This window comes from Elephas maximus, chromosome 21 (assembly GCF_024166365.1).
Source record: "Elephas maximus indicus isolate mEleMax1 chromosome 21, mEleMax1 primary haplotype, whole genome shotgun sequence".
Taxonomy (NCBI): domain Eukaryota; kingdom Metazoa; phylum Chordata; class Mammalia; order Proboscidea; family Elephantidae; genus Elephas; species Elephas maximus.
The window spans coordinates 64,534,078-64,554,938 of record NC_064839.1 but is presented as its reverse complement, the minus strand read 5'-3'; the positions used below and the strand labels follow the sequence as shown (position 1 = coordinate 64,554,938).

General features: G+C 39.0%; 1 protein-coding gene across 4 annotated transcripts in view; it reads right to left on the bottom strand.

Annotated features, from left to right (window-relative positions):
• PALLD (palladin, cytoskeletal associated protein) overlaps positions 1-20,861 on the bottom strand; it is a 388,152-nt gene that overhangs the window by 223,412 nt on the left and 143,879 nt on the right. For all 4 annotated transcript variants that reach the window (XM_049864820.1, XM_049864819.1, XM_049864822.1 and 1 more), the window contains exons 8-9: positions 13,680-13,799; positions 11,296-11,638 (exon numbers count right to left, since the gene is read on the bottom strand). In XM_049864820.1, the coding sequence (XP_049720777.1) occupies positions 11,296-11,638; positions 13,680-13,799 (463 nt within the window). The remainder of the gene's footprint in view (positions 1-11,295; positions 11,639-13,679; positions 13,800-20,861) is intronic.

Below are 20,861 nucleotides of genomic sequence, written 5' to 3'. Positions count from 1 at the left end.
CAGGTCCAGAGGCAGAAGGCACGAATCTTTAGACTCCAACAGCCAAGTCTGAGGCTCTAAATGTATTAATTTATACTTTCCTTTTGAAGAGTGAGCCCTGGTGGCCCAGTGATTAAGAGATTGACTGCTAACCAAAAGCTCGGCAGTTTGAACCTACCAGCTGCTCCTTGGAAACCCTATGGTGCAGTTCTACTCTGTCCCGTAGGGTCGCTATGAGTCAGAGTTGACTCGACGGCAATGTGTTTGATTTTGAATAGTGAATCAATTTCCAGGGTGTGCCCAACTCTACATGCAATTTATCCAGCCAGCTTGTTCCATGAAAATCTACATATTTTAGCCAATTAGTTTAATATGTGCACTATTCTTAAAGTCAAATGAAAGAATATCTAATTCCTTGCTACATATGGAAAAGGTTTTCGAAAAGAGACACTGATTCCACTGTTATCCACAAGGTTTGTGTAATCATAACTTTAGTCAAATAAGGAAATAGCCATTCTTAGGTTTGCTGAGCAAATGAACAGGCTGCTTTTACACATGTAACAGACACCAACCAAAATAAACCTCCGGGTTTGTAATGTTTTCACCATTATATAATGTATTAGCTTGAATTAAAAAACTTACACACTCACAGAAATAATAAATCAGTGGTGAGAAACTGGTAACTGCATCTATTTCAGCCTGCAGCAGTAGACAGGAATAAATTCTCTAGTAGAAAAGGTTTTAGACACTAAAGGAAATTCAATAAATATGGGCTAGATACTCATTAGTTGCAAACGATAGTCTTACAATATCCAAATACAGGATATAGGCTTGCCCAGACAAAACCCAAATCAAGGTCTTACTTGGATTGAAGAGGTTGGTAACACAAAGCATATCATAGTGCTCAAATGTAATTGAAATGAATAAGGGGCTAAATTTTAATAAAAAGAAGTCTCAATTGTACTACAAATGACTCGATTGGCTTCCAACTACAATCTCAGTCACTCTTCATGAACTAACAGCAAGTGATCCCCGGGATGATGTTCTTATTCTCCACCCGTACTTCCTCAGGTGCAGATCTCTGCCTTACAACTCTCATATTCTTTTTCTTCCTTCTCCAGTTCTCCCCTGGAGTCCCATTCTAGATCACTTCCACTGCCCTGGTTGATGCAAATGGTTTATGCACTCAGCTGCTAACTGACAGGCTAGAGGTTTGAGTCCCTCCAGAGGTGCCGTGGAAGAAAGGCCCGGTGATTTACCTCTGAAAAATCACCCACTGAAAACCCTGTGGATCACAGTTCTACTCTGACGCACATGGGATGCCGTGAGTTGGAATCCACTTGACGACAACTGATTTTTGTTGGCTCGTTTGTTTTCTCCATTGCCTGGGGGAATCCTAAACTGCTTTTAACCAATATCTCTGCTTCTTCAAACTTTTTCTTTGGACATGTTTTTTGTCTTAATTAAAATCTGGCTTTTCCTGGTGATGTGACTAATCTCACCACACTCTTCCCTGAGCAAGGAGTATTCTGCATGCTCCCTGTTGCCCAAAGCTACTCTTAGAAGAGTTTTGCCATCATCACTGAGCATCTGTGCCTCTTTTGAAGTCTATATGCTCCACCTATACTCATTCTACTCACTCTTCCTTGCTTGTCATCATCAGCCTTGGCCATTTCCTCACTTTCCTCAATGCCTTTACTCTTTAGCATTTGGTTTCCTGTCATTACCTTTGGCTGCCATCCATATTAATGTTCCTTCTAACATCTTGACTCAATGATTCCTTGACTGCTTCCTCTACTTCCATGACCCAGGCTAGCCACTCAAATACAGACATCTCAAATTCCTATATCACTTGGAAGGACTTCCTTCTTAAGACTTTGAACTTGCAGAATCTGTTCTTTGATCATAGGTACGATACCTTTTGCATATTTTCCTACCTCACATTGCCTTTGGGTCATTTTCGCTATCGATGTAACTTCTGTCTTCTTGACTCCTTACATTTTCCTGAGCTCTTTCTCTTTTCCCTTTAAGCCCTCATATAAACTAATCTGCTTGCCTTTCTGACCCTACACAACTGGGATGTTGATTTCAATGATACGTTCTCAAAGACGATTATATTAAGTATTCTAGAATTCCCACTGTGCCAGTCTCTCCAACTTTACGTGTCCTCCGTTTCTACCTCCAGAGTGCTGATCATAGCTGACATTAAGTCACTGAACCATGCTTGCTGAGACTAACATGGGTTTTCACTCTAATTTCAAATGGGCTCTCACTATTGCTAGGAAATATACACATTCCTTTCTTGGTATTCCTTATCATTTCTCATAGTTCTCAGCCAAAAAGCTCTTCTGAATCCCATAGTTACCACAACTATCCTTCCTTCTGGCAGATGCCCTTATCACATACTTTCCTGACAAAAATGATGTTAGTTGAATTGGAATCTCAATTTTCCTTTGCTGTATCTTTTCTCACTCACCACTCTTGCTGTGGAAAAGGTTTTCATCCTACGTTCTGTGGAATGTCTTGCATGGCTTATACACTAAATATTGGTCTTTAAATTAAGTGGGTAAATTAACTTAGTCGTACCACTTAAGACCTGAGATGTGCAATTGAAGGAATGGGAGTTTTTGTGTTTTTTTTTGGGGGGGGGGAGGTTATCATAAGAAAGTATTTGTGGAGGAGAAAGGCATTTTGGAGTATAGGACATTTTCTGTGGAGGGCTTTCTAGGACATGTTCTAAAAATCCAGATGGAATCCTGAGGTCATTGGCATCTAAGAGTCAAGATACAAGAGAGGAGATGGGAGCATTCTGTACCAGGTCATTCTGATTCCAGCTGTGCCGGAAGTTGAACTTGGTCACTGTCATTTAGCAAAAAGATCCGCGATGAAGAGTATAATGAGTTGAAGTTGAATGAAGGAAGAAGGATAGAGGAAACAGAATCTAAAGCACTTATTAAAAAAAAAAATTTTATAATTATAAAAGTAATAAATTTGATGGTAGAAAATTTGGAAAAAATGAAATAGTAAGAAAATATGATATGCTCAAAATTCCACCATTCAATGAACCATTGTTGGCATTTTGGTGCATTAATTTTAATGTATAATAAACATTTTAGTTGGTTAAAGTGTATTATTTATTCTTTCATAAAATTGAGCTTAAAATGCATATATCATTTTGCATCTTGTATTTATTACTTAACACTGTATAGTTGACATTTTGGCATCATTTCATAGCATTGTCTCTGAACATATTTTTCTGACGTGACTCCATCTTACCTCTGAGCTGGCTTTCTCCCCCTACCCTGCAGGGACTACTTTTTCACCTACTTTGTAATTACCAAAGGAGTTCCCATAGACACTTAAACAAGGTAAGATGGAAATGTTGAAGAAATATTGTATCATTATCGATAACTTCATGTAAACCAAAACCAAAGCCGTTGCCGTAAAGTCAATTCCAACTCACAGTGACCCTCTTGGACAGAGTAGAACTGCCCCATAGGGTTTCCAAGGAACAGTTGGTGAATTCAAACTGCTGACCTTTTGGTTAGCAGCCAAACACTTAACCATTGTACCACCAGGGATACCTAATATTTGAGATGGATATATGGTATTTCTGTGAATGACTGGGTGCTACTTCAAATATATATAGGTTATCTGTAATTATTTCCAACTATATTTTAGATAGCAAATAACAGTCCTAACCATAAAAATAAGAACTCATATTTCTTCTGAAAATGTAACTAAAACATTATGTTCACCCAGAAACTAGCATAGCAAAGCAATATTATCCTAATGCCTAAGAATGTGACATTGTATCAGGGCCAATATTTACATGAAAATATCAGGAGGAAGAACACATCAAAATGTTATTCCTTAGTTAAACGTTTCCTACTTCAGGAAGTTCCTTGATTGGACTTTCCATTTCAGGGAGGGTTTGTTTTCAAAGTGATCCAATACCAACACTGTTAAGGCGAAGTCATCATCACGTTATATTTATGAAGAGTCCACATCTGCACAGTCAAGGAGTCTTCAGAATTAGGACCATGACTGTTCCTCCGTTACTTATTTATCATCTTCCAATATGTTTGGTGAGTGAATGAGAGACAGACTGTATGTATGTATGTATGTGTGAAGGTAATTTTATAATAATAAGTTGGCAAAGCTACTTTCTGGCATTTTTTTTTTTTTTTTTTGGTTTTGTCCTAATAGGACTTCGAAGGTTCCATACTTTGCAATTTCACTGTTAATAAACAGCTTTATTATTTAACTAGACTTAGCAAAAAAAGACTTAGCAGATACCGATAAATCACTTAACCAGAAATGGAAGCTGATGCCGATTAAAGCTACGGAATCAAAAGCAGGATGGATTATCATCCAAACATCCGATTTGGAAGAGAAGTCCTTTCAGTTGCACTGGATCTGATTTATGGATTGGCTGTTCTTCCACAACATTTGTGCAGTATTTAAAGATGTGTGGGGTGTTGCGTGTATGTGTGTGTTCTTGCCAGTATGATCTTAGCCGCCACCACGTTACAGATTATTCAGAGGTAATACTTTGTGTCTTCATCACCAACTGCGGATGATCAGTTAGTAGTGAGTGAATGAAAATCTTGCTCGATTTTTAAATACATTTATGTACATTTAAGGAGGCCTGGTGGCACAACGGTTAAGCACTCAGCTGCTAACCTAAAGGTTGCCGGTTCGAACCCATTCAGTGGCTCCATGGGGGGAAAGACCTGCGATCTGCTTCCATTAAGATAATAGCCTAGAAAACCCTATGGGGCAGTTCTACTTTGTCACATGGCTTTGCTATGAGTCAAAATTGACTTGACAACACCTAACAACAACATATACATTTAAGTACTTCCTCAAAATTGCTTGGTGATTACATATCCTTGACTTTTGGTTACTTATTTTGCCCCAAACTGTTTTGCTTACCTCCTCTCTGCCTTCTGTGTGTGTGTGTGTGTGTGTGTTTTTTTTTAAAACTCTTATCAAGTAAGACTTCAGTAGAATGGAGTCTAGGATTGAATCTGTTCTAATGTCAAACAGGAATGTAGTGAGATCTTGAACCCTAACTAGTAAAGGTTAAAGAATGGAAAAATGCTGAAGTTTCTAAGTCATACTGACCAAGCCACACATTAGCGTTCGAGCAGCAGTCCAAGATCAACAGGACAGGAAGGGAGTAACACAGAAGCTCTCAGCCCTTCATCAGAAGTCTGGCATCTGATGGAGGTGTTAACATGTCAAATATACACACCTTGAAATAGCAGTTTGATTATATTCTGGCCAGCAGACACTGCAAGTATGTACTAGAGAGTGAAAATGTCCTCCGAGTCCTTCCCAAGATCTCATTTTCTCCATGACTTTTTGAAGTCAGATGTTAATCAAATGAGAAGGCAGAAGAAATGAGGAAGGAGCTGAAAGGGCTCCCAAACTAAGTAACATGAACAAACTTTTCTAATTTAATTCTATCTCCTGTGATTCCTATTTAATTCTTCATAGTCATTTAGTTTATAACAGTAATGATGTTAGTTGGAAAGGTATCGTAAAGTGGAAAACTTCAGAATTGGTGGGGTTTGAAAATAGAAGTTCTATGACCAGAATGCTCCTTAGAACAGCGAGGATGGTGAGACTTCTGCTTGCTAATGGAAAGACCAATTGCTTGGAAAGGACATTATGTTTGGTAAAATAGAGGGCCAATGAAAATGAGGGAAACCCTTAATGAGATGGATTGACACAGTAGCTGATACAATAAACACAAATATACCAATGATCATGAAAACGGAACAGGACCAGGCAACGTTTCAGTCTGTTATACGTAAGGTTGCCATGAGTTGGAGCTGCTAACAACAACAATATGGTATATTTAGGCAAAGGTTAAGTTTGAGCAAACGCGATTGCTGTAAGGGTGGGAGGTTTTTCTCTTTTTATTTTTGACTTGCCCTTGCTGCATTTTTTTGAGAAAAGTATTTCTGAGCATGTGTTATTTATTCTATGAGTTGGATTTGACTCAGCTGCAACTGGTTTGGCTTGGTTTAGTATTTTAGGGCCTGGTGAAAAAGCAATGAAAAAGAGAGTCAAGGTTCCTGCTCTCAAGGTGCTTAGAGTAGGAGAAAAGCAATACACAAATCAATATACATGTAAATAAGAAACTGGCAGAAATAATTATGTGCTATGCAATTGTTAAAAAAAAGGATGCTTCATTGAAGAATGGCTGGGTGGATGCTTTAGATTAGGTGATCAGGGAAGGTGGTGACATTAAGCTGAGATCTGAAGGACAAGAAGAAGCCAGCCATGGGAAGTAGAACATTCCAGACAAGAGAACAGCTTGTACTTAAATCTGAGTCTAGGATTTTTGGGGGTACCCATAAAGAACTCCCAAATGTAGAATGCCCAAGATGGTCAAGTCACCGATAAAGACAGTGATACAGGCTTGCTATTTCCTTCTCTTCTGTCTCAAATGCATCACCTCTCATTCCCACACATGCAGTGAGAGGACATTTCACTCATCTTATGGTGGTCATTATTGCTTATTATTGTGAAGATACAGCTTCGCTTTCTCAGGCCAGAATTGGTCTGAGATGACATATAAAACCCATAGTAGCTTACTATGAATGAGTTTATCCTTCTTGAGCAAAGGTTTGCAGAGATAATTCGGTACCTAAGGGTAAGAGTGAAAGGAGAAAGAGAAGCAAGGGTAGTGAAATGCAATTATTCTGAAAAGGCAGATTGAGCCTAAAATCATTTTACTCTTTTATGATAGAAAAGAATGATCTTGTTTTTTTCGTTAGGTGCTGGGAAAAGAGAAAGCAGTAACAGGAACAAATAGAGTTAAATCCATGCCTAGCTTAGCTGTTACTCTATATGTGAATTTTTTTTTTTTTTAACAATTCATTATCATTTTCCCAGTCAAAAAGAAGGGCCTTTTATGGCAGTGTATGTATTTTTGGCACCAAGGTGACAGATGAGCATAATTTTATCTGCTGACCTGTCCTGCTTCCGGGTACAAGGATGGTCCATTGTTTCAACCTTCAGTAGTCTCCCTTTTGATTTCCCATCTTTCTTCTTCTTCCACAGATTTCCATTTTATCTCCCTCCCACAAGATAGGGAAAGAATAAAAAAGAGGAAGAAATAAGTGGGGTTTAAAAAGAGCATATTGTTATTTCTCTATTGTTTGGTTTAATTTAGGAGGTGAGCCCAGTGGAGAAACATGCTTTCCGATATGCTTTGCATATTCCCCTACTGAATTTGGCAATCACAAATTTCCCTTGAGGGATTCTGGGGATTCCACTCATATCCATGCATTTGAACAACTGTGCTTTGATACAAATACGGAGAAACAGAGATTTCCTATCTGATTAATGTATTAAGCCCTACATTTATTTTAGATCTTCAGGCATCATTAGGAAAGAGAGAGTGGCAACAGACTTGTTTAGCACACTCAGAACCAGGAAAAGAATATAGCAAATAGCTAACAAGTTAGGTTTATGCTTCCTCCCTTGACCAAAAGTATGCTTTGGTCAATGCGTCACTTCATATCTTTGTAGTGTCACAGATTATGAGTGTCAGACACTGAGTAACACAAATAACTTCCGAGTATTAGTTTGTTCTTGGGCAGTGTCTAACTGCATTTTGTGGTCCCCACCACTAATGGTAGGGTGGTCCACAAATCCAGTGCATGGCACATCTAGCACTTATCGAATGGCCTACATTCCATCTTGTTTAGCCTTTACTTAAGAAGCCCTGGTGGAGCACTGGTTAAGCACTGGGCTGCTAACCAAAAGGTTGGTGGTTTAAACCCAGCCAGCAGCAACATGGGAAAAAGACCTGACGATCCGCTTCCACAAAGATTACAGCCAAGAAAACCTTATGGGGTGGTTCTACTCTGTCTTATGAGGTCACCATGAGTTGGAATTGACTCAACTACACATGACAACAGCCTTTCCATGAGGGAAAGTGTCAGAGAGAAGATGATAAAGACAAAGGTAAAGGAGATGAAGAAATTGCAGTTGATGCCTCCATAACACTGAGCCAGGAAACTCAGCCCCATGACAGGTCCGATGGTCTCAGCTGCAGGACTGGGTTGGTTACAATCTCTTGTTTAGGATCCTGCTGGATAATAGAGGATGCAGCTGAACCTTGTTAGAGAAGAGAGTTTATGACATTTCTGTCTTTTCTTTCCTTGATCGCTAGTAAAGCTATTTGAGAGAAAATGCAATGAGATTTTCTTTGGAAAATGACTTTTTTCAGAAATCTGACAGTTCAAATGCCATTTTCGGGTTAATTTATCCACGGAGTAAATATTTTAATTCCTACTATTTGCTCTCTTCTAACTGTTTCCTATTAGTTTGATTACAAACAATGTATGAAATGCCACAAAGCCCCAAAATAGAAGCCCCTCCTTACAAAAGGGAATAAAATCATAGGCTGATGAAAAAAGGTTAAACCATTGTTTTTCACTGCGAACCAAGAGGCAAACTGAAAAAACCTAAAATCTCATTGAGTTTTGCCAAATGTATGAAAAGGAATATATAGATGTGTGTAAGAATTTCTCCTGGCAGTTATAGTCGTTCCCCCTTATCCACGGGAGATACATTCCAAGACCCCCCATGGAAGCCTGAAAACTTGGATAGTATGGAACCCTGTATATACTATGATTTGTCCTATACATACATACCTATGATAAAGTTTCATTTATAAATTAGGCACAGTAATAGATTAAACACAATAACTAATAATAAAATAGGGCAATTATAAACAATATGCTGTAATACGACTATGTGAATGATGGAGCAGGACGGCGTGAGATTTCATCATGCTCCCTGGTCATTTAATATTTTCAAACTGCAGTTGACCTCAAGTAACTGAAACCAAGGAAATCGAAACCTCAGATAAGGGGGGAAGGGGGCTACTATACCCGTAGCCATTAATTATCAATAGCTTAGATGCCATTTGAAATTATTTGCAGATGCCATTCAATAGCATTCCTCTATCAGCAAAGGCTGTGATAACAGAGAGGGAGGGAAGAAACCTCACACCAAACCAATAGCATTGACTGCCTTAAGACAGTTGGTTAGAGGAGGGGAAGGGGACAGGGTTAACCTTTCTGGGTTGTTCCAATTGTCACATCAAGTAAGTATTTTGTATGTAAAACAGAAGCCAATCAATATTATAAGTCATAAGAAAATGTTTTAAAAAGGTAATATAGATACATATTTAAGTGTCATCACATATTGTTTTATACCTAGTAAATGGCAGGTCGTTATACACTCTTAAATTCATTAAGTGATGCTCTACGGGTATATTGGAAGACATAAAGATTTGGGGGCAAGAAAGTGTTAAAACCTGGTCACAGACAAATGTTGTTTCTCAGCTGCCAGGTTTTGTGTTTAGGTGCTCTGCCCCACCTTTCCCGAAATGTTCTCATGAGGGGGAGTGACCCCTTTATATGGATCTTAAATACAAAAGTTCATTTCTTCCTGCAACTTCTTTATACTGAAAAATCTGACTGATAAACAAATCATGATGTCATTCTTCAAGCCTGTGCTTAAGCTACTCATCCCCTTAATGTCCACAAAACTGGTTTGTCTGTCTTCAGTAGACACACCCCAGCCACCATCACATACACTAACATGGCTGTGAAGCAGAGCTAAAGGCTGAAGAGCAGTTGAAACTCCTGTGATAAGAAGGGCTGTAAATGCCTTTTAACAGCTCCTAAAGTTTGTTCTCCTGTAATTTATACCCAATTTATGACGGCTATTATGGTACATACACCTCACTTAATCAGGAGACAGTCAAATCCTAGTGGTTAAACACACTGGCCTTTTCTTCCCTTAGGAGAGCGGGTCCCTTCATTAAGAAAAAAAAAAAACTGCAAGTACATATTCAAAATGCAAAGATGAAAGAAGTCAGCAGGGGCAATTAACTTTATGGACAAGTGGGAAGGAGCACAAATCTCTTTAAAGGCGCCATTTTCGAGCTCCTTTTACCTGTGCAGCCTCTCAATGGAGCACAAACACAGGTATTAAACGTCCAACCAGCAGCTTTCACCACACTGTACTCAAACATAGGAGCCCTATGGTCAGAGAAAAGAGCTGGGAATGGAACACAAAAGTCAGGGCAGGGGAGTAATCGAAAAATTTTTCAGACTGCAACCTAAGATTGGCCGGAAAACGATTTTTTGTAAAATTGTCTACCCATCTGTTAATTTAAGGAAGCTGTTCTCTGGGCTATGTTATTTGTTTAGTCTAATAGTGCTCACAAAGTCACTTCGGAAACACTGAAGGGATGAACAAATGTAAGATATTATTCTAATGTGAATATCCTAAACATTCCAATGTTTTAATGAATTAGCTGATAGCAGAGAAAAGAGAGCAGGCTGTTCTGGACCAGGGACACAAAGAATAACTCCTATCCTAAAGAAATCCTTCCTGCCCCAGATTGAAAACATCCAGACATCGTGGGAAAATATCAGGGGCTTTCCTAGATCCTCGAGAATTCATTGCCATGGAAATGTGACCTCACAGGGTGTATATGTATTCTATACGACTCTTAAATTTCCACTGACCTCCATTAGGGCAGTAATTCAAGGTCTGTTATGCTGTGATAGGACCTTTTGAGTTAATTTATTCCCGTCTCTCTCTGACATTGTAATGGCTCCATTCATAACAACTCTCTGCTGTATGGTGCCAATAGAAACAGCCCATGCAAGGTTTATCATCCTAAGAAAATAATGGGAATCAAATGTGAAGGTAGTATTCATGGAAATACGCAGTTCCATGGAATTCCAAAGCCAAGTAGGTTCTCTTGTGAAGGGGGCTTTTCTCGAGAAGCCTGATTATCTCTGGTTTCATTCTCCTCCCCAGCTTCTGTACACTGGGTTTCCAGCCTCTGTTCTTAGTTTCCCCATGTGTATCTATAGCAGATCGCCTTCCTGATGCTTAATTTTAAAACTGCTGTAAACGCTCTAGGCTCAAAGTGGGTCCCTTTCCCCTCACCTCTGGGGAGTGGTCACATCCTGGCTGTACATTGCAATGTCACACCACTCCCAGATTTCTCCACAGCTGTAAGTGGCTATTATGTTTAGCAAAGGGCAGGTTTGACTAAGCTTCCCATTTGCCTTCTTTATTTTTAAATATCTCTTATTTTTTGAAGAACCCCACTGGCAGCAAGATCACATCAGCCAAGAACAATTTGCCCACAGTTGGGGCAACTTGTCACCTTGTGGAGTCCAGGCAAAACGTTTTCTCTGACCAGAGAGGAAATTTAGCAGGGGTATGGAAAGTATTATAAAACCATGCAAAAATACTCACAGTTTTGGTTTGGCAAGCAGAGGTGGTGGCTCCTTAGTGGGTGAAAGCAGGACAGCTGGTGTTGGAAGAGATTTATTACTGTTAGCTTTGCCGTTAATCAGTCCATTTACTCCATGGCTGGGATGGACTCCATTAGTTTCCCTCTCAGCAGAATTGAATTGCATTTGAAGGGCTGCCATGCTAAGTCCTAACTCAGGGCTTTTCACCTGCTGGATCTCAGATGATTTCTTTGAAGCCAACTCAAAGGAACTTGTTTCCAAGATTGGAGGGGGAGGTGGAAAGTGTTGGAAGTGATCACTGTTGGATTCTCCCATTGAGTCATAGCCACAGTTTTCAGTGTTGGCTAGGGAAGGGGAAAGGAAGGGAAAAATAATAAGATGCTGCTAGTTCAACAAGTTATTTTCACACTGTAGTAGATCTTCTGAAAATCCCTTGTGCCCCGTTAAATTGCTAAAGAAGAGGTGGCTACACCGCTCTCATTTGATGCCATAGCAAAGCCAGCTGGAGGGTTTGGTTCTTCCGAGCTTGTTTTGAGCGACTGCTACCTGCTTCACTTTCTGATTGGGCACACATATGGGGGAGCCAGCTTCTGCTTCATTGACAAATTTCAGACAAGAGCTAGAGATAGAACTTGGTTAAAAAAAAAAAGACAACACAAACAGCATCAATTAATAATGCTTTGCCCTCTCACGTTTTAGTCCATGGATCCAACTGAAAATTCTATTGTACTTGTGCCTTACTGATCTTGGTTCAATTTATAAAGGTTTTAGGGAGTGGGCAGTGGATATTCACTCTACTTTAAAGCTAAGGAAGGTAAATCTCTGAATCTAAGTAGAGTATCTCATGATCCTGTAGAAAACTTTTTTTCATGTCAGATGATTGCCACCACTGTGATTCAGTGCAAAAGAGATTTTTTTTACTTGTTACCCTCAATAGACTGAAATTATCTTGAGATCATGTCTTCTTTGTATCCCTCATCTTGCCCACGGCTGAGTAGAGTCCCTGGCATGCACTCAAAAATGCTTATTGAAGAAAATGGAAAGCTCCAAAGTATTTATTATGTTTGGCCAGCGGCCGAGTTACCCCAGATGAGATAGAGGAAATGAGAAATACTGCACACCAGTTTTTGCTGCACAGACTCCTGGAGGTTAGGATTTTGGCCGTATTGTTTGAGCAGCGCACAATTGCTATTGCCATTGGATGGGACAATCTTCAAACCAACTCAAAATCAAATGTTGGGATCTTCCCCTTTCTGTAGCTCCGATCATGACCCTGGGATTTCCCTTGAACACTGAAAGTATTCATTAGTATCAATTGCTTCCCCATTAAGGAAGGGAAAACATTTACAGTTCCCACTTTAAAGTCCCTAAACCAGTTTTGGTTATGCCTCTGCTGCCACCTAGCACCAAGATCTCTGTCTTCTAAAGGAACCTTAAGTGCGATTTGATTGAGCTCTCCAAGTCCATCTCATAAAACCAACGCCGCATTTACTGTCTCCCTACTATGTTCTAAGTGTCATGCTGGGTCAGAGAGAGATTTTCAAAGTCACCGTCATGTGAATAACAGAGATAAGGCCATTAAAGTAAACTAAAGTCACTGTAGAAAATAGTTAACTACAGTTAAAAACATCATCATAAAGGTAAACACTGTTTTATATTGCCTTCCTCACTGGTAGGAGCCCTGGTGGTATAGTGGTTAAGAGCTTGGCTGCTAACCAAAAGGTTGGCATTTTGAATCCACCAGCCACTCCTTGGAAACCCTGCAGGGGTTAAATCTCTGAGCTTAAAAAGTCTCCAGATATTTTTGAATACTGCTTTTCATAGTATGATATGTTACTTTATTTTTTTTATATCAGAGTGATATCCAGTTATCAATGAAACATGACTTCTAAGCTCTTTTCAGCTTCTCCAAATTGTGTTAGATTTATTTCATGTTACTTTTTCCAAAGCTGGATTAAACAGCGATTTATTTGTACAAGCATTTTGGGGTCTTGTGATTTGGTGTCCTTGGGAACAGCAATGGCACCTCCAATTCACAGGTGGCCTTTGGACGTGAACATGATTCTGTGTTAAAGTGAGGATGTCAGGAAACAGCTCTGCTGTCTCCATGACCAAGACTGTGGGATTTAAAAAATAGCCCCATATGTATTCTGTTGCTACCTTATCATGGTCTTTTTCTGTTTCCCATCTTCACTTTCACTCCCTCTCATCCCACACCCTTGAAGCCTTTTGTTTTATGATGAAACATAGATTGTTAGGATAAGTCTTGGAGCAGCAGCAAGCGTTCTTAAAGACTGAACAAACACTTGGGAGAGTTCCTTTCTCCTGTGGTAAACCACACGAGTGCCGGGGAACAAACCTGAGTCATTTTCACTCTTCACATACCTGAGGTGACAACCAACTGGGCAGCGCTGGTTACTGAACCGTAATCATTTCTCGCAGAGCATGTAAAGATCCCTGCATCTTCAGGGAAAGTCTCAGCAATAACTAGGGTACAAATCTCCTCTGGAAGGAAAGAGAAAAGAATAATTCATCAGAGCGAAGTCACAAAGTCACTATGAATAAAGTCAGACTCTCTGATCTTCTAAAATGGGCAAATTAGGTAAGGAGGATTACAGAATTGCTTTACAAAAGTATTTCACAACAGAATCTCTTTACATTTAATTTAGCAGCTCCGCCTGGTGGAAAGAGCTTTGGAGTCAGACCCAGGCTTTGAGATTTTTGGACAAGTTTGGCCTCAGTTTCCCCATCTATAAAATGGAGACAGTATCTACTTAGTGGGATAATTGATGTCCCTTATCATGACGTTGCTTAAACTGGCATCATGGCAAACAGAGATAAGATTGAAGTTGTCAAGGATTTGATTTTACTTGGATCCACAATCAACACCCATGGAGGCAGCAGTCAAGAAATCAAAAGGTGCATTGCAAATTTGCTGCAAAAGACCTCTTTAAAGTGTTGAAAAACAAAGATGTCGCCTTGAAGACTAAGGTGAGTCTGATCCAAAACATGGTATTTTCAATCCCCTCATACACATGGGAAAGCTGGACAATGAATAAGGAAGACCAAAGAAGAATTGATGCCTTTGAATTATGGTGTTGGTGAAGAATATCAAACACACCAAGGACTGCCAAAACAACAAACAAATCTGTCTTGGAAGAAGTACAGCCAGAATTCTCCTTAGAGGCAACACTACGGCAATACTTTGTCTTACATAATTTGGACATGTTAACAGGAAGGATCAGTCCCTGGAGAAGGACATCATGCTTGGTAAAGTAGAAGGTCAGCAAAAGAGAGGAAGGCCCTCAATGAGATGGATCAACACAATGGCTGCAACAATAGGTTTAAGCATAGCAACGATTATAAGGATGGCAAACGACCGGACAGCATTTCATTCTGTTGTAGGGAGGGTTGGTTGCTATGAATTGGAACCAACTTGAGGGCACCTAACAATGACAACAACAATGGGATAATGGGAAGATGAAATGAGATTTTTTGTAAATTGTACAACTCTGCACCTGGCATTTGGAAGATGTTCAGCAGATCCTGGCTCCGTTGTTCTCCTGCCTAGCTTAGTTGATTGTATGTGCAAGTTCTTTCCATTATAATGTAGTTGCTTTTTTACTTCTGCTCAACTGAAAACCAATTAAAAAAACAAAAAACTAGTGCAGTCCAGTTGATTCCGACTCATAGAGACCCCATAGAGTTTACAAGGCTATAAATCTCTATGGAAGCAGGCTGCCACATCTTTCTCCTGTGGAGCCACTGGTGATTTTGAACTGCTGACCTTCAGTTAGCAGTCGATTGCTTTAACCACAATGTTATATTCCTAAGGAAATGTCTGGGGACCACAGTGATTATAAGCTTTTGTGATTTTAGCAATGTCGTACTGCTCTTAGGCAGACTTGCTCCTTAAATATATAGATATATTAAAATAGGTGTAAAATTGCAAGAGCTATGGAAACATGCACCTCATTGTTTCAGCGTATATTCAGTTTGACAGTTAAAAAGGACATGAAAAAGTAGAGCTCGATGTACAAAAAAAGAAATAAATAGTAAAGCTTAATGAAGACATGAAACAAATTGGAATTCTTTAGTTAAGAGTAAAGGGCAATGAAATATATACACTTCCTCCTCACTTATTGATTATCTTGTTATTCAACATTTCTCATTTACAATAATAAAAAAATCTACTATCTGATTACTTTCCACATAAACAATGTACTTCTGGCAGTAACAAACACCGAGGTGTGAAGCAAGAGTAACACTGGTTGTGATGGTTAAGGTTATGTGTCAATTTGACTGGGCCATGATTCTCAGTGGTTTGGCAGTTATGTAATGATGTAGTCATCCTCTGTTTTGTGATCTGATGTGACCATTTTCTATTTTCACATAACAATCTTGTTTTTGGAATCTAATCATGTTGATGGGTGAGGAGTGGGTATATTAAGTATTCATCCATTTAAATGCTAACCGGCTATCTACTTTAAATAAAACATTGTGAGAGGTACTATAAAAAGGAATTAATATAAGGAAGAAGCTGCTCAATTAATCTCCAACTTTCTTGAAGAAGAAGAAATGGTCCAAAATGTCAGCAAGAGGGAAGAAGTTAGATTAAATGAATGGGAGGATTTCTTAATAGAAGGTTTAAAACATTGAGTAAGTTTTTTGAGATAAAATCTGAAACCTCCTTCTGTGAACAGCTTCTGGAAATTTTTGGAATTCTTTCTTTTTCTTGGTAAGTATTTTTAAGACTTTTTTTTATAATACATTAGGTCCTTCCTATAGATACAAAGATAAATAATTCATGGGTCCCGCCCTCAAGTTGTTTGTAACCTTCGGGAGATAGAACATGTCTTCTTATAAGGAAGTGGGTTAGAACATCCTTGGGTCTATCCCAACTCCATAAGTTCATACCCTTGCTAATAAGGTATTTCATTATTTCCCCTTCCCTCTTTCCTTCAAAATTGTGCTGTGTTAAAAAAAAGCATGTGAAAATGTCCATCAGAAAGTGTTATTAAAAAAAAAAAAAACTCTTGGAATATAGAGCAGAAGTAGGAAAAATAACACAGAATTGAGATTTTTAGACAGTTAAAAATTCCTGCCATTTATGCTTATTTCAGACTTCCATTGTTTGTTGTTGTTAGGTGCCATCGAGTCAGTTCCGACTCATAGTGACCCTATGCACAACAGACTGAAACACTGCCCCATCTTGCGCCACCCTTACAATCATTGTTATGCTTGAGCCCGCTGCTGCAGCCACTGTGTCAATCCATATCATACGAAGTATGAATCTAGGAAAATTGGAAATCATCAAAAACGAAATGGAACTCATAAACATTGATATCCTAGGCATTAATGAGCTGAAATGGACTGGTATTGGCCATTCCGAATCAGACAATCATATAGTTTACTATGCTGAGAATGACAACTTGAAGAGGAATGGTGTTGCATTCATCGTCAAAAAGAACATTTCGAGATCTGTCCTGAAGTACAACGCTGTCAACGATAGGATACTAACCATACGCCTACAAGGAAGATCAATTAATATGATTTCAGACTTCTACAGAAATTAAAATTCTAGTTCACTATGCAGCATCTTTGAAAATCAAATATTAGATATACTGTAATTATCCTATAATCATGAAGACAGTGCCTTTTCTGCTGTCCTACTCTTCATGATAGTTTTGTAACCTCTCCTACAGAAGCAATTAAAAATTGCTATATTATCATGTTAAACATTTTCATAACACTTCAATATGAATTTAAACAGAGACTTAAAACATACATTTCAGCTGATAACTGTACAATAAAAGCTGTTACAAGGAGACAATGGAAATATCTAGTTCTATAAATGAATAGATGATTTCAGGTTATGTTTATATTTTTCTCATTTGCACATCATACATGAAGAGCACAAAAAAGTACAGCAATCTTAAGAGGGTGCAATGGCTTTTATTTTAATCATGAGGTACTTGGAGTTCTTCATAATTTGTTGATGAAGCATATTTGTTTCAAGTGAAATGAAATTGCTTTCCTTTTTGAAATGATGGTATCAGTGAAGGTCTCCTGTTCTACAAACATCAATGCAAATTATTGGCTAATTAAAAGTTCAGGCTTATCTTCTCCCTAATTATCTGGAACATGTTTTTGGGTAACACAATGTGTTCATGCTGGATGATGTTGCAGCAGGTAGTTTTATATATGTTGGACCTTCTCTGACTCGTGATGATGGCAGCTGACTTTTGACAGATCATTCCAGGTCTCACCACTGAGTAACACAAGTTAGTTTTTTAAATTTTATGATTGAAACGTGCCTTTAAAAGATTCATTTGGTGTACCCAATATGAGTTTACATGGGTAACACTCTACAGGATTTTCTGACTTTTCAGTGTTCTACACAGGTGGAAATCAAAGCCAGTGGGTTCAATACTAGCAGAATGTTTACTTCCAATTACTTGCCATAAACATCAATAAATCCTGACTAGAGTCATTAGGCATATTAAGAAAATGTTTTCCAGATAAAGGATACATTTATCCTTTAGATACTGATACATTTAAAGTATACAATTATCATTTGATTAAAATGTTCATTGAATGGAGGGAAAATAATAGCACAACAAAGAAAGCATGAGGTAATCCTCTTGTGTTTTTTGTCAGCACTGTACACAGTTCTTGGCTTTGCAATTGAAGAGGAAGATACAAAGTGTGGAAATAATTCAAGTTGGAGCTTCACGTAAGATTAATCATTTGGAAAGTGAGGTCTATCTGGAAAGGTATGAGGGATCAGGGATTTTTAAATTGAATACATATGGTTACAGAATGAATTAAAAGTGTACTTAACTAGAGAAGGACACATAAAACTTAGAATATTCGTGCTGCAAGGGACTTTAGAGCTCGACTAGCCCAGATTCTCATTTTTTTCAGGCAAGGTCAGGGAGATGCAGATTCTCTCAAGGTCGTGGCTAATTAATATCAGACCCCAAATTCTGAAGGTGGGCAGCCTAACTCCCACATGCATGTTCTTTTTTTCTAGAGCACAAAGCCTCTCTAGTTGTCCTGCATTTCTTCCTAATTCAGAACACAAGGAACCTGATGTAAAATGAGGTAACAAAAGATTTGTCTGGATCAAGAAGGGATTTCCTAACTCTGAAAATGTAATTACTCTCCTCATTACCCAAAGAATTCACTAGAAATTCATCTTTACAAGGAGATGGGCTCTGTGTCCTCTAAGATAAAAAGATACATTGGAATAAGATATTAACAGAGAAAAAAAAAATACACTGTAATGTGGACATACTGATATTAGAAGAGATCAACAGCCCACTCTTAAGAGGTTTTGGAAAAAACATTCACATGCTAGCTGCCACCTGAGAGATGGGCTTCAGGCAGCAGTAGATTACCTTTGTTCCCTCTTTGCAGATGTTGTTGGGATCCAGACGGCCTTTCCAGCTTTTAGCAGCATCTAGGTGCTTCCTGCCTGGGCAACAGGCACCCACTGCCTATATCCCTGCATGATCTTCCCAGAGCTGGATGCTCTCTGGAAAGTTCTTTTAACCTTGGAGTGTCCCCAGCAGGAAAGAGGGAGTCTCTGTGGACCCTTAGAGAAATGCCCATTGCGAGATAATACCTAGGCATACTTCAACTGTAACCATAGATATTCTTTTCTTTTTATGATAGTTTTAATTTCCTATTTAAAAACAGGACAAAATCTTACCTGGTTTTGGGTTGATGACCGTGACGACTTTTAAAGAGTTTCTTCTGGATGCTATCTACACTTTTGTGGGGTTTTGTTGTTGTTATACTATCTTAAGAAAAACTGAGCCTGTGTGTGTGTGTATCCCTTCTAATCCAGAGGTCTATTTTAACAATAAAATTTTATCATCTCTCTCATCTTTCCATGACTTCAAGGACAAGTTCAAAGTCCTTAATGTGGTCTACAAAGCCCCACATGATCTGGCCCCCGCCTCTCACCAGGCTCGTCTTGTACCTCTCATTTTTCTGTACTCTGGTATTGGGCACACAGGGCTCTTGTGTAGCTCTTCAAAGCCATGCTCCTTTCAGTCTCTGCCCTTTCTCCTCAAGTACTTAGTTCTCTTCTGCTCATCCTTGTATTTCTACCGAAGCATTATTTCTTTTTTATTAGACTTGGTCAGATCTACTACCTATGTGTCATTTTGCTCTGACATTTTCTTTAGAGACATGTATCACAATTGTAACTAAATATAGGCATACTTCATTTTATTGTGTTTCACAGGTAATGCATTTTTTTACGAATGGAAGGTTGGCAGCAACCCTGCGTTGAGCAAGTCTATCGGTGCTATTTTTCCAATAGCATGTGCTTACTTGGTGTCCCTCTGTCACATTTTGGTAATTCTCGCAATAATTCAAATTTTTCATTATGATTACATCTGTTACGGTGATCTGTGATCAGTGATCTTTGATATTACTATTGTAATTGTTTTAGGGTATCAGGAACTGCACCCATATAACACAGCAAGTTTAATCGATAAATGTATATGTTCTTACTGCTCCACTGACTGACTCTTCCCCCATCTCTTTCCTTCTCCTCAGGCCTCCCTATTCCCTGAGACATGACAGTATTGAAATTAGGCCAATTAATAAGCCTACAATGGCCTCTACATGTTCAAGTGAAAGGAAGAGTCACACATCTCTCAGTTCAAATCAAAAGCTAGAATGATTAAGCTGAGCGAGGAAAGAATGTCTTAAGCTGAGATAGGCCAAAAGCTATTACTATTGTGCCAAACAGTTAGCCAAGTTGTGAATGCAAAGGAAAAGTTATTGACGGAAATTAAAAGTGCTATTCCACTGACCACATGAATAACAAGAAAGCGAAACAGCCTCTTTGCTGATATGCAGAAAGTTTTAGTGGTCTGGACAGAAGATCAAACCAGCCACAACATTCCCTTAGGCCAAAACCTAATCCAGGGCAAGGCCCTCACTGTCTTCAGTTCTATGAAGGCTGGGAGAGGTGAGGAAGCTGCAGAAGAGAAGTCTAAAGCTAGCAGAAGTTGGTTTATGAGGTTTAAGGAGAGAAACCATCTCCGTAACATGAAAGTGCAAGGCGAAGCAGCAAGTGCTCATGTAGAAGATGCAGCAAGTTATTCAGAAGAGCTAGTTAAGCTAATTGAGGAAGGTGGCCACACTAACAGATTTTCAACGCAGACAAAACTGCCCTATAATGGAAGATGCCATCTAGGACCTTCATAGCCAGAGAGAAGTCAATGCCTGGCTTCAAAGTTCCAAAGGACGGGCTGACTCTCTTGTTGGGGGCTTATGCAGCTGATGGCTTTAAGTCGAAGTTGATTCTCATTTACCATTCTGAAAACCCTAGAGTCCTTAATAATTCTGCCAAATCTACTCTGCCTGTGCTTTGTAAATGGAATAACAAAGCCCGGATGACAGCACATCTGTTTACAACATGGTTTACTGAATATTTTAATCCCAATATTGAGACCTGGGACCCAGGCGGCATAGTGGTTAAGAGCTTGGCTGCTAACCAAAAGATGGGCAGTTCAAATCCACCAGCAACTCCTTCGAAATATT